Source organism: Thunnus thynnus, chromosome 7 (assembly GCF_963924715.1).
Source record: "Thunnus thynnus chromosome 7, fThuThy2.1, whole genome shotgun sequence".
In the NCBI taxonomy this organism is placed as follows: domain Eukaryota; kingdom Metazoa; phylum Chordata; class Actinopteri; order Scombriformes; family Scombridae; genus Thunnus; species Thunnus thynnus.
The window spans coordinates 3,663,299-3,678,440 of NC_089523.1; the positions used below are offsets into that span (position 1 = coordinate 3,663,299).

A 15,142-nucleotide genomic window follows, 5' to 3' on the forward strand; every position below is an offset into this window, starting at 1 on the left:
AATCTCCTAACACCTTCACAAGTGAGTGGCATATTACTAACAAGATCCCCAGGTTAGTGTAATTTATGACATGCCTATGACTGATGCACTGATTAAGATGTATTGACCTCCATGGTCCAGTTGGTAAAAAAAATAGCTTAAAGCTGTTAAAGGGGAAACACAAGTGAGCTACAATGTATTCCCAAACAGCTGCTAAGGCTCTGTGGTTTAGTTAAAACGCACCACTTTGTGTGTGTGTGTGTGTGTGTGTGTGTGTGTGCGCGCGCACGTGTGTATGTATGTGTGTGTGTGCGTGTGTCAGGGGGTGGGGGTCTGATGTTATCAAGGGTCCCAGTGTCTCCGGCGCTCTGGAAGCAGCTCCTGGTTACAGTGAGCTTGCCTCCCGGTAAACTGATCCTAGATCAGCCTGACAGATGAACAGTGAGCCGCAGCGCGTCAGACACATGAACCGCTCTCACATCACATCACTGTCGGACTATTGAACTAATATTTTATTTTATAGAGAATCCACTGGATGCGTGTTTGACCAAAGTCTAGGTAAGTGTGCGTTTTCTTATTTTGTTGTTTAAAAAAAAAAGCCTGAATCGACTAAACGGATATTACAAACACAAGTTTATATATAGAGATATAATTTAGACCATCGACACCCACACTCACTGAAAAAAGAACAGGAATGACAGGTATTAATTCAGGAATTTCACTGTCTTATGGATATTTACTTATGTTAACTAAAGATAACATAACATGAAAGTCTATTAATACATGCGTGCTGACGGACGTCCAGTGTGAGTACTGTAGCTTTGAGAGTAGTCAGCTCCTTTACTTCAGTAGAAGAAGCAACACTGCAAAAATACTCTGTCAAGTAAAAGTCATGTTATGAAAATATTACCTAAGAAAAAGTACAGCAGTATGAAATAATTCGATGCATTAAAATGGACCCTGTTACTCTCTCATACATTGTAAATGTATTGTAGATATATTAGCATTTTGAAATGCTAATTAGACATACATTAATGCACATTAATAGTATTTCCTATTCATTTTTAACTATTTTTTTTACTTTTATGTACTGTTGGGTAGTTCAGTCTATAACAATGATTCATATTTTATATGCTCATCATAATATGTTGTGTTTAAAGTAACTAATAGCTGGAAATTGTAGAGGTATAAAGTGGCAAAGTAGTACAAATACATAAGTATGTTGCTTGAGTAAATGTACTTTGTTGTATTTCTCCACTGAGTTCTGACTGTAAGCCTACATGATATCAGATGCAGACAAATGCAATCATTTACCAAAAATACTTTTATTAACAAGAAATCAGCAGGCAAATTAAATTCATCTATAAATTTCTGTTGTGAGGTTTTATCTGTATGTTACAGTGATAATACTGTTACTTTTACTGTTACAGTGATAAGCCTGTTTGTAATCTTTTTCAGTGTCATCTATATGGATTTGGGCATTTTGACAATAATCATTTTGGAAGCAAAGTTTTCAAATCCAGCCCAGCTCTGACTGTTGCTTTGATTTTTACTGTTTTTCTGGGAGCCACTTTATCTGCAGGGCTGTTTGCACTTTAAATCCAAGCAAAGAGTTGAAGCAGAGGTCTTTGCATTTTGATGGTGAATAGTGTACAACTAAAAAGGTCAAAGAATTTGTGAGGCCTAAGAGGACACAACAAACCTGGAAGGCTGAATTGGGCCTTAGATTTTGGAAATCTAACTCTGGGTTTAGAAGAGTGTTGTCATTTGCAGCCTGCCTTAAAGAATAAACTGCACTGAGCAGACAGAATTAACTCTGTTTGTCCCAGTTTTTATTTTGAAGTACTCTACAGTTAAATGGTAAATGAACTGCATTTATTTAGTGGCTTTATAGAGCTTTACACTACATGCCACAGTCACCCATTCACACACACTAGTGGCAGTGGCTGCCATGCAAGGTGCCAACCTGCTCATCAGGAGGATCTAATCATTCACACTCACACACACACATTGATGGCACAGTCTTCAGGAGCAATTCGGGGTCCAGTATCTTGCCCAAGGACACTTCGACATGCAGACTGGAGGAGCCGGGGATCAAACCATCAATACTCCAATTAGTGAACAACTTGCTCTACCTCCAGAGTCACAGCCGCCCCTAAGTTGCACACTGTAGAACTGCTGTCATACATGTATCTTATATCTACAGTTCCAGAGGCTCTTTGCTGTGCTCCAGGTGTCTATATGGAGAGGCAGGCGGTGAAGCGGGCCAAGGAGGCCTTCCTGAGCGGCAGGACTCGGCCTGTGGAGTTCAGACTGCAGCAGCTCAGTGCCCTGCAGAGGATGATCACTGAGAAAGAGACCGAGATCTCCACTGCTCTCAAACAGGACATCAACAGGGTGAGTGAAGACACCAGACACTACTGCATGTAACATGTAACGTATGTTCCTGTTATACATTACATGATTGACCCTGACTGGTGTGTGCTGGGTTTCCTACAGAGCCAGTACGACACACCGCTCCTGGAACTGATTGGCATTGAGAATGAGATCCAGCTGGCTACAGAGAAACTGGCAGAGTGGGCTGCTCCTCGGCCAGTAGAGAGGAACCTCCTCACCGTGTCAGATGAGGTTTATATCCAGCCAGAGCCCCTGGGGGTGGTGCTCATCATCGGTGCCTGGAACTACCCCTGGGCCCTCACCTTGCTGCCCCTGATTGGAGCTATTGCTGCTGGTAGGGAACCTTTCTGTCCCCTGTTGACCTTCAATACCAGTGTGTACGATTCACCTGAAAATGCTATCTTTCTTTGGTTTAAAACCCAGAGAAATGTATTTTAAAGGTCCTGCACAGCCACACAGGTGTTTTATATTTGTTTCTGATTAGACCTCTGCTCAGGCTGATGTTGGATGGAGTTATGCTGGGGATTATGTGAGGTCACCAAAGTCCATGTACTGATAAAAAAATATAAAGGAGTAAGTTGTCCTGATCTAACATTAGCAACAAAACAAACAGAGAGTGACAGAGAAGTCTAAGTCTCTCTGAGGAGAGGTCTAATCAGTCCAGTGACAACACCTGTGTGTGCGTGGACCAGTGCTCTGTAGGGTTTTAAATTCCAGTCTGGATCCTGAAGTTTACAAAGATTCCAAATATATCAGGCTGAACTATGGGGAAATATGTTATAAAGACACACAATATACTTGTATTTGATTGAATGGAGGAACCACAGTAAATAAATAAACAGTTTTATTTTACGTAGCATTATGGAACTTCAATGAAGTGTTGGGATGAGCAGGCAGAGAATAGTGTGATATTGTCATACAGTGGGAAAAATCTTAATTTTAAAGCTGCACTTATCAATATTTTATAATAACAATGGATCATGTGACTTCGTGTAATATGAAAAGTGTCCTGACTCTACAGTTCCCCTCAGCTCTAGTGTTTTAGCATCTTTCAGCTGATTGTTTGGTCGCAACAGTACAGTTTTGATTGGTTTCCAGACTGGCAGGCAGCTGTTTTCAGCAAAAAGCTTTAATAAACCACTGTACACCGAACGGCACACAGACAAAGTTAGTGACTAGCTGGTGAGGATAATGTTGCATTTAGCGGATAAAGAGCCAGATATTTCCCTCAGAAGGTGGTGGAGAGCAAAGCTAGAAGGAGAGAGAATATTGTCATCAAGTGGGCAGAAATTTGACTCCAAATGAATGTTAATGTTGCTCTGTGTCTCCTGGTTATATAAATAGGCAATTGTTTGTTCACTCTTTCAAATATAAAAGGTGATAATATATCAATATTGTGTTTACAGCTTGTTGCTCAGTTGAATGGCCAAAGAAAGTAAATTAATTCAGGTTTAAAACTACTTAAGGGAACATTTAAGAGGAAAATCAAGACTCAAGAGATTGAGATTAATTGTTAACCTATGTCTTTTCCAAGCAGTAACATTGCATATTTCAGATATTCTCTTGGTAATAAACAGAAGGTTTTCAGAGACAAAGCACATTCTTACAAAAGTGTCAGCTTTAGGGCAACATGGTCTGTGAACAGATTAAATAAGAACCCAATAAATGGAGGTTGATTCATGTGTCTGGTAGTTTAAAGTGGAGCCTATATATGATTAATGTTGTGTTTAATTTTAGCTAGCAAGCTAGTTGACCCTCACACTCATGGACAGAATCTATTTTTTATACCTACAAAACCAATTAAATCTTTGATAATTTGGTTGAGGTAGACTTTTTAAGTAACGTTTTGCTTTTGCTCCATCAATTTATCTTCACATTGTTGGTTAAGAAGTTTGGTTTAGGGCTATCATTAATATCTATGCTTTTTCTCTAAGTTTACAAAGTAAAAGAACATTCAGGCATTAAGCAATTTAAGGGACTATTGATTTATATTATGATACAAGTATGATAGTTTTAAACATTAGGATGGATAATAATATATATACTCTAGTTGAGGAGAGAATAATAGTGTGTGGTCAGCTTACTTTACTGTTCATATACAAAAACCACAAAAAAAACAACAACAAAAAAACCCCAAACAAAGCATCAATTAACTTGTATTTTACAGCAAAGGTTTGAGAAAAATTGAGAGAGAAAATATCCTAGTGTGAACTTTAGTTTGACAACCTTCCTATCTCTGCGTCCTCTGCCTCCTACTTTTCTGCAGTCCGTCACTCAATGATCTCATCCCATTCACAGAAAACTATGTTCTGTCCCTGCAGGCAATGGAGCGGTGGTGAAGCCGTCAGAGCTGAGCGAGTACTCGTCCCTCCTCCTCCGGGCACTGCTGCCTCGCTATCTGGACAAGGTCTGAACAACAGCTGCTATTGTTGATGGAATAATGTTGTGCAGAGCGGCTGTAATGTCAAAGCCATGTACCAACACAGTGCAGTACATCATAGATTGTTTTTTTTACCCAGAGGCCAAGTGCCTAATTTATGAGGGGATTCCCTCTGAGTCTAAGAAGACTTGTGAGGACCTAAACAAAAGGGGACTCATAACCACGCTTTGCATTTTTCTGTCTTTTCAGTCTTTGGCATAAGGATGATTGGTTAGTCTGTCTGACTCCAGAAAATTTGGTCCAGAAGAAAATATAATAATTGATAACTATTTGCCTGGTTAGCGTGAGAATTGAAATGGGAAATCTGTCTTTGGACAATAAATCCAAGTAATTTGGGTGACCCCCTGGCTTTTCTATCCTTTTTATAGGCACTATGAGATTAAAATGTCCCCCTGACCAATACTAGCGAGATTTACGATATTTGTTCTTGTTGTCTTGCTCTGTTTCACATGTACTGTACTTAAAATTGAGTGTGAAAGTTCATTTTTGAAAAACGTAGCAAGGTTCACTTGCTAGCTTTTTCTGGCATTGTCTCCATCAATGGATGAAATATGCACAGTGTGGATTACATGTGGCTTGTCTGAAATGAATCTAATGAAAGTGGGCTCACACCCTCTGTGAGGTCGTAGCATTACTAAAAAAAATAATGTCACTGTTGTTTAGGCAAAATCATGGTTGCTCTTTGTTAAGACTATCCCATATGGTAGAGAAGAAACCACCTCATGTTTAACTGTGGTAGGCAAGACCCAAACAGCTGCCCAAGTAGTAAATACACGGATGAAAAAATATAATGTGACAAAATTAAAAGTATAGTTCTGTTAATCTCATAATGTGACTACCAACACCTGTGACAGGAATCCCTTTCATGTGGTTTATTTTCAGGATCTGTACCCGGTGGTGACAGGTGGAGTGTCAGAGACCCAGGAGCTGCTGAGGCTGAGGTTTGACCACGTCTTCTACACAGGAAGTAGTACAGTGGGCAGACTGGTGATGGAGGCTGCTGCTCGCCACCTCACCCCGGTGACGCTGGAGCTGGGAGGGAAGAGCCCCAGCTACATCGACAAGAACTGTGACATCAGAGTTGCCTGCCGGTAACACTCCACTGACTCACAGACAGGACTCTGATGACAATATGTGAATCATGTTTAAACAATTTGGCCCCATGGTTTATACTCATTCCACCATTAGAATTTAAAACAAGATGACTTTTGTACCCTGGAGGTTTAGCCCTTTCCACCAAAAAGAGACAAATGGCTGCAACAGGAGTTATTGTAGCCACTATGACTGTAGTCCCTGATAAAGTATATCGTTAGCATGAGGCACTGAACACAGATTTAACATTGAGCCTATTGTGTATGATGAGGTGTTACTATGGAATACTGGAGCAAATGATCCACTAGGGATACATCGGTAATTTTGGTATGTATAGTTCTCAGCACCTAAAGGACCATGCTGATGTTTTTGCATGCTTTAGCCAATGAAGTACAAAAGGATTAGTACGTTTCCACAGTATACCATACATTTACTTAACATTGACTAAACATCTGCTTAAGAACTTGTCACAGTGTGTAATTTGTTGCCATTGGTTTTGTCAGACTTTAGCTTTGGCTCCTACATCTAATATTTAGAAGAAATCTAAGTCACACTGCCCTCCTCATCAAGTCCATATTTTCATCTGTTGGGTTTTATCGTCCCTCAAATGACAAAAATAGTCCTCAGATGATTCTGTCATGGAATGCATTAAGCACACTTCTAAAAAACACTGTGATGGGTTACTGTATCTCAAGCAAGTTTCAAGTTTCTGCAAGTTATTGGTTTTTCATTTTAAGTGTAGTAAAACTCATGGAAACCAGTGGCTGCCTGGAAGGCTGAGTTCAGTTCAGATCTCTATTGTCCCATAAGAGGAAATCATTTTTACAGCAAGGCAGCATAAAAACAAAAAAACATGAAACATGAACACAATTAAACACAATAAGATAACTGAATACATTAAAAGTGCTGGTACTATGCACACAATTCAGAATATGTGTAAGCATGGAGCCCAGGCTAACATATAGAAAATGAAATGTAAAATTTACAGAGTGGTTTGGAAAGTGATTTAAAACGATACAAATGTATGCACACCTGCAGTTTAATAGAATAGAGCATACAAACTACTGGTAGTGTATGATCCTTCAGCTTTGGAAGCATTAACTAAGCAGTCTGCCAAAGCTATTGTTCTCTTTTTCTGTAGCTACACATTCATGAATGTACCTGAATGTGACCTCCTCAAAGCATCAGAACACTGAAACATTCACATTGTAGATGAGTCAAGTGTAAATGAAAGTGATCAACACTGTGAATTTGTGCTTCTATACCTTGTGTGTGTGCAGTCGTATCACATGGGGAAAGTTCATCAACTGTGGTCAGACGTGCATTGCTCCAGACTACATCCTGTGTGAGCCCTGCATCCAGGGCCGTGTGGTGGAATGCATCCGACAAACTCTACTGGTACTCTACCGTCTATAAAACTGCTCTGACCTCTCTCACATATCAATGTCCTTAAAACTGCACATTTTGGATTTTTATGATTTTGATTCGCCACAGGAATTTTACGGTGCTGATCCCAAATGCTCACCTGACTACGGCCGCATCATCAACCAGCGTCACTTCAACAGAATCATGGGTCTGATGGAGGGTTACACTCCTGTGGTGGGAGGACAGAGTGATGCCTCACAGCGCTACATTGGTAAGAAGATGCATTTTCAGATCCCACAAAAATATTGTTTGTCTGTCAAGTCAAGTCAAGTCAATTTTATTTATATAGTGCCTGTTATATCCTGTTCATAATCACCAATTAACCTAACCTGCATATTTTTGGTCTGTGGGAAGAAGCCGGAGTACCCAGAGAGAACCCACACAGACACAGGGAGAACATGCAAACTGCCCCAGCCAGCCGGTGTATTTGGAACCCAGAACCCTCTTGCTGTGAGGCAACAGTGCTAACAACTGCACCACCATGCCTCCACTTAATAATAATAAAAAAAAAACATGACTAATAATAATAGCGGTAGCTGTGGGCAAAAATTACTACTAATAATAGCAGCAGGGCTGGGTGTCAAGCTGGACAGCAGTCGGTCCGCAGCTGAAAGTTTCCTGCGAGACGAGAAGGCACAAAAACTCTGCGGAAGAAGCCAAATTAGTAACATGCATTCATGGTACATGAATGCGTACAGATGGAGAGGAGGAGCCTTAAGCCATGCTTGGAGTTTAGTTAGCTGGTTGGTTTAATCTGGCTTCATTGATAAATATAATTGGGTATCATCTGCATAACAATGAATATTTATGGAGTGTTTCTGAATAATATTACCTAAAGGAAGCATATACAAGGTGAATGGTATTGCTCCAAGCACAGAACCTTGTGGAACTCTGTGTCTATCTTTTGCGCTTTTGCGTGCATGGAGGATTCATCATTAATAAGTACACTTAGATACGTTAAGACTTTGTGCGTGAGGCACAGCAGCCTGACTTCAGTGAAATTATTCTTCTGTTTACTTTAGATTTAATAGATTGAAGTCGTTGGGGGCACAGTTTCTATGGGGTTTTGGGTGGGTAACTGCTCTGATCAAAGCACAAAGAAGCATGTAGGACTGCAGCTCTGCCTCCTGGTCTCAACTCTGGGTCATGGTTTTGGTATGCTAATAAATTGAGCCATATTTCTAGATATGAGAGGAGCTCCATCCAAAGTGTGATGTATGCCATCTTACCTAATCAGACCGGGTCTTCACCAAAAAGTCTGCCAATTTAATGAATGTTGATGTTGCACATGCAGCCCCCACAGTGCTGAAGGATGTGCCCCCTCACTCCAGGCTGATGCAGGAGGAGATCTTTGGCCCTCTGCTTCCCATAGTGACTGTAAGTGATATGGATGATGCCATCCACTTCATCAATGAGAGAGAGAAACCTTTGGCCCTCTATATCTTCTGCTCTGACAAGAAGGTGAGAGACAGCAGGAAGGAGGAGACTTTAAAACAGGTTTAATGTTTAAAACTCCTCTTTATCTTTCTATTTTCCTCTCTCTCTCCCCACAGGCAATAAAAAGGATGATTGAGGAGACCACGAGTGGAGGAGTGACGGTGAATGATGTTATGATGCACTACACACTCAGCTCCCTCCCGTTTGGTGGTGTTGGTAAGACTGATTGAAAGTTCAAATGTAAAAACTGTTGGTTGAAGAAAACAGTGATAATTTCCACAAGTTTCTGGGATTTTATAGACTGAATGATCAATCAATTATTGAAAGAATAATCAACAGCTAAGTGATAAAAATGAAAATTAGTTGCAGCCTCACTGAGTGGAAAAAAGAAAAATTTGACAAACAGCTAAATATTGCAAAATTATACTCACCGCAGCGTCCTTTTATTATCACTCCTTGAACTTTTGATTGTTTCAGATGATCATCCTCAGCAGATGGAGTTTGCCCAGTTGTCAGGAAATTGTAGATTTTAAATTTCCATTTTGTGAGCACCTCCATGTTGGCTTAAAGATCAAGATTGAGAGTTCAGTCTTGACCTTGGAAACAGCAGCTGACATGACAAAATGGTAACAATAAATATATAAATTATGGAATTATGGGAATTCAGCCTTCGTTTTCTTCCTTCATGGCCTACTCAAAGGCTGCAGAGAAGATGGCTGTATCTATATTTGACAGATGAATCAAATTAATGAATAAAAGTAAGAAGCAACAACACAATGCCGTAATGCACCACAGTTAAAGAAGAGCTTCTGGCTCTGTTTTTGTAATGAAATCTTGCAGCCGTTTCAGACTGTTCACATAACATTACAACAACATTATAACAGTAGTTGACGGTGAACATTTTCCTTTGTGAACTGTTTAATCTTTCCTCTATCGTTTACAAGATTGCTTCATTTGTGGCCTCTAAGGAACAGAAAAACATCAAAGCAAGCTGACAATGAAGCAAGCTGAAGCAATGGCCTGATTTTCCATAGTGCAGAGATGGAGCAACATTTCAAATTCTGAGAGTTTAGAATTTGCTTAAGATTTGGGTGTAAATATACTGTTTTCCACTCTTTAGCTGTAAGGGGACTGCATAACTTTTGGAGGAAGACAACTTCACTGTTGCTTTGTAAACTTCAAGTAACTCAAAGCTACTTTAGGTAACATTTTCATGTAAAAATACACTTATGTTGCTCAGGTGGTTCAGAGTTCCTGTCTACCACTGCAGAGATCTGGAATTCCATTCCAGAAACAGTAACTCTGGCAACACCATGTGTTATAAAGGAGGAAGCACATGTCCCTCCATAGGCCCACAGTAGAGTTATCATTGAGAGGGATTGTAGTACAGTGGGAATTGGACATAGACTCCAAATTAAACTCTAGCATCAACACAAATTGACACTTTAAAGGTAAACTACACTGATTTTACACATCAGGTGTTGAGGAGTACATGTGAAAAAAAATAGCACAATGCCTTTTGTGGCTCCAGAGGGAGCTGTGTGAAATCTGATAAACTGCCTCAAGTGATGTCATTTGAGTCAGCATCAGTTGGGGCTGAGGACTATAAGTTTGAAAATGAAAAAAATCCAGGGGTGTGGAATTAGAAAAAAGTGAGGTTACCAGACCTCTGTATCCCACTCCTCATCTCTGCTGGAGGCTTGGTATAGAGCATTACTGGGTAGATACAAGTGAGCTGTGTGAAGATTACAGACACCCACCTTGTTTGTGGCCCCTACAGGTCAGAGTGGTATGGGCTGCTACCACGGGAAACACAGCTTTGATCGACTGAGCCACCAGAGGGCGTGCCTGGTCCGCTCTCTGGGCATGGAGAGTGTCAACCTGGCCCGGTACCCGCCTCAGGACCGCCGGCGGGCACGTAGGGTGCGGATGGCCCTCAAGTCACCCATGATTGACATGTCCAAGAGGACATACGTCTGGGCCGTAACTGTCACCGTCATCGCCTTTGGTCTGTTCATCACCCTGCTGATCATCCTGCTCATAGCCTCAGGCCTCAACTGTACCTGCTGGTACTGGAGAGGCTTTTATAACTAGAGACATGGCAGACTCCCTTTGTAAAGATACTCTGTCTACCCAAAGAAGAATAAGTGCCTGCTGCAATGATTTTCATGTTGAGAACACATCTGAATCCTGTTTTGAATCCATATATTTTAGGGATGAAAAGCAGGATAACCCTTTAATCTAACTCTTATTGACTCTGTGTCTATTTGTGTCAGACTTATGCAAAGAGACAAACGTGGTTAAATAGTGTCCGAAAAACACACAATCTTCCCTTCTTCAGGAAATATGAGTGTAAAAACAAATCTTACCATAAACTGATAAACGACAGTCTACTTACAATATTCAACTGTTTAAACATGTATGTATGGAAGTATTTTGCTTGTTTTCTTTCAAAATAAAGAGAATGGTTGATCATTCATCTAAAAATGCTTTCTTCTTTAGACAATACATAATTTTGATGTGTTTTCACAAGATTCCTTCAAAGAACCTTTGAGCGATTTAATCAATTAATTTATTCTTTTTCTACTTTTTTAATCATTCAGTTTTTCATCAAATCAATACAGACAAAGCCAAACGTCATACAATTTGGATAGGATGAAGGTGTTTTTCTAAATTAGTCAGTATAGTTGGAATGGAATTAGCTTTTTATAAGCACATCTTAAAAGTATTTGTTCCATTCATCAAATGAATTCTTAATTTGAGGATCTAAAACATCCTCAGATGCTAAGGGAATATGATTAGTATGATTTTCAGTTGAGTTAAGCATTTTATAAACGTCTCAACATTGTTGCAGAGGATGTTCAGCTACCCCACAGTCATACAAAGATGTAATCTGTGCACACAGACAGACAGTAGAAGAACAAATGAGTCAAAGTAACAAAGATCAGCTATCAGTGTATTGTCGACACTTAAAAATAGATACATTTATTGAATAGCTATGTTTTGTCCAGCGACCTTCATCAGGCATTTCGCTAAAAAAACCAAGCAATAAGCTATCCAAAAACACATACCTGGGAAGGGGTGGGTCTCATTCAAGTGAATTCCAACATTTAAAGATAATGTCAACAAACTCCAAGGCAAGAACAAAATATGTCTTTAGTATAATAAACATCTCATATGATAACTTAAAATATCTATACATTAATAACTTAGAATAGAAAAGATTTTTTTATACCAGATTGCTACCTGGAGTAAAATGCAATCATAATAGTATGTATTAGGCATACTAGGGCTGAAACTAACATTTTTTTTCATTATTGATTCATCTGTCAATTAATCCCTCAACTAAACCACTAAAATGTCAGAAATTAGCAAAAAAGAAATGGCCCTCACAGTTTCTTAAAGCCCAAAGTGATGTCCCCAGATCACAGTAGTCCAAAATAGATAGAGATAGATATTCAGTTTATTATCACATGTGACCAAGAAAAGCAGCGAAGCTTCTAAATTAAGAAGCTGGAAACAATGAATGTTTGACATTTTTGCTTGAAAAAAAATACTAAATGATTACTCAATTATCAACATGGTTGCAGATGAATTTTCGTGGATTGACTAATCGATTAATCAATTACCATAGCTGTTTCAGATCTAGACAAATCTAACCTGAAATTAGGACACAGCCACAGTTTATGAAATTCATTAAAAGAAACAGTCAACATCTTGGAGAACAAATTACAACAATTCATAGGTAGAGATTAAGACTGTCTGACAGTGAAACTCTTTTATTTCCTCTCTTACCTGCTGATGCTGCAGGCAGCAATGTAACTTTATATAACTGTTAATATAAACCTTATATAAGTACTACCATATTATGTAATCTCAACTTCCACAACATAAAATGTAACATAAAAACCCATCTAGGTTTAATTCCTAAAAGATAAGTCTGTTGACCATGGGTCCTTCCATTTAGTCTATTACTGTCATGACCACAAGAGGTCACTGTTTGTATTGAGTTTAGACAATGAGTGTCAACAGAGATCATACATGTATCATGATTAAACTTGTCATGCGCTGTGTTTGATTTTATGTAAAGGAGATGTCATTTTACCTTAATGGCACAATATGATACACATTAACAACAGTATGTTGGTAGAAATGTGTTTATTTGCAAGTTCTCAGTCTGATGAACAACACCGTGTTTGACTAGCAGATGGCGGCAGAGAGCTGAAGAAGAGTGTTTATGGACCATATCATCAGATCAAGGTGAGGAGGAGACAACACAAGGAAGGCAGTTATTGTTCCACTATGCCAATTCTCGTCAACATTGAATTACATTGGCATTAATAGGATTCAGAATGGGATCCTATACAGTCAAACAATGCAAAAGTGTCGTTCTCTTTCTGTTAATATCTGCATTTGGTTTTGCAGTTTTTGCAGTGATATTTAAAAAAAAAAAAAAAAAAAAATTCTCAAGCACTGACTTGAAATGGTTAACAGTCACAAATAGCTCATAGTTATGATACATTATGACAGATATAATGTGCTGTGATTAGTCCTCTCACTATGGGCAAAGTGCATTCAAGCTGTTTTGAGTCATTTAAGATAGCACCCCATTAGCATCAGGCTCTCTGTTCCACTGAGATGCTCTGCTAACCTCCAAATTGACAGCTTTATAACATAACAGCTCTTTGGATATCCAGCCTTTAAGCTTGTAAACCACCAAAGGAAACAGCTGCCATATCAGCACCGTACCTCAGCTCCAACAGGCTCACTGCAGTTCCTGGAGGCCTGTATAAATGTTACGTAACTACAATAGAAGCACAGTTATTGTTTTTTGGTTGTTGACTCGGCCTGGCCATTAAATCAGTCAGAGATGCCAGTCTATGACTTCCATATGAAAGCAATGTACTGTTAATTTCTACGTTTACAGCTTAAAGTTTGGCTGTGACTTTAAAGAGACAACCAGTTCAGATTTGTTGATCAGTTTTTGACAAACAACTTGACAAGCAGACCACCAGTGCTGCAACACTTTTCAACTCTGAAACTTACAAAACGTCATTCCTAAGCCAAAAAAGGAAGTGTCAAAGCAGTTCTGTCATGTCAGCGATTTGCATGGACACGTATTACCTCAGTTGCAGTCATTTCTGTCTGGATCTGTGCTCTAATTAACTTGTAAAGGTGTAAATGACACTTTGTTTGTGTCAATTAGAAGTCACAATAGCTCCAGGCAGATTGATGCTGTCATTGTTATTGCAGTTCCTACACGTTGCTGAATGACGGGAAAGGTCACACAGAATGTCCCTTTAACCTACACTCACTTCCCACTTTATACAGTAGTCCTGCTTAGTACAGTGTAGAAGTGTAGTTGTGATTTAGGAACAGCCTGAATTCTCAGAAGCATTAAAGGACAGGTTCATAAATTTTCAAGTGTGTCTTAAAACAACAGTCAGGTGCCCATATGAACACTGAAAGAGGATTTCCTCGCTGTAATCATTCCTCCTGTTTATACTGGCAATTAAAGGACCATTGTCTAAGATTTAGTGGCATCTAGCAGTGAGGTTGCAGATTGTAACCAACTGAATATCCCTTGCCTCCCCCTCCCCTTCCGAGTGTATAGGAGAACCTACAGTGGCCGTGAAACTCACAAAAAACGGGAAAGGCTCTCTCTAGAGCCAGTGTTTGGTTTGGCCGCTCTGGGCTGTGAATCTCTTGTTCATCTCTCTGCTGTGTTGAGGTCTGAGAGTGTGTCGGCCTCTTGAGTCACTCTCATATTCCTGGAAGCATCTTCAGATGATGAATGGGTCCATTACACTGCTGGATAACCATTTGACAAAGCACAGACTCAGCTACAGTGTTTTGTGCTATTCAGTATCTAATGTTTAACCAAAAGGTCTCTGAACCTCTTCACCCTGTATGCATGCTTTATTAAGTTGCCGTTTGTGTTAATGACAAGGTATGGTTGTTAAATAAGCCACTGAAAGTTTTTGTTTTTTAGTTTGCCATAGCAGGGGCACAACCACCCTCTCTATCTTTCCATATCTAAAGATAGTGTTACTTCTGTCTAAAACTAAAAATACATGCTTGTTGATGCTCTCTTGTGTTTATGCTGAATGTTTGAAAAGCTAATCTAAAAACTGCTGATATCAAAGTACAGTAAAACTCACTGTTATTGATGTTAAGGCCATTTTTAGCAGCTGATGTCAAAAATATCCCCAATGTGAAAACACTGTTCATTAAATCTTGATGAGTGAGCATGAATTGATTTCTGCGGCCATTAATGATAATATGATTGGGATATATGGTGATGATGGTGATGAGGATTAATGCTACAACAATTATTATTATGTTATGACTCTGAAATTAGGGTTTATGGTA

General features: G+C 39.4%; 1 protein-coding gene across 1 annotated transcript; it reads left to right on the top strand.

The window, feature by feature from the left end:
- Positions 1 to 349: 349 nt before the first annotated feature.
- On the top strand, positions 350 to 11,249 carry LOC137185613 (aldehyde dehydrogenase, dimeric NADP-preferring-like). The gene is made up of 10 exons (XM_067593848.1): positions 350 to 537; positions 2,186 to 2,376; positions 2,479 to 2,710; positions 4,698 to 4,783; positions 5,699 to 5,907; positions 7,189 to 7,306; positions 7,403 to 7,544; positions 8,628 to 8,794; positions 8,887 to 8,986; positions 10,551 to 11,249. The coding sequence occupies exons 2-10, from the start codon at positions 2,221 to 2,223 to the stop codon at positions 10,862 to 10,864; spliced, it is 1,524 nt and encodes a 507-aa protein (XP_067449949.1). The 5' UTR covers positions 350 to 537; positions 2,186 to 2,220; the 3' UTR covers positions 10,865 to 11,249.
- Positions 11,250 to 15,142: the final 3,893 nt, after the last annotated feature.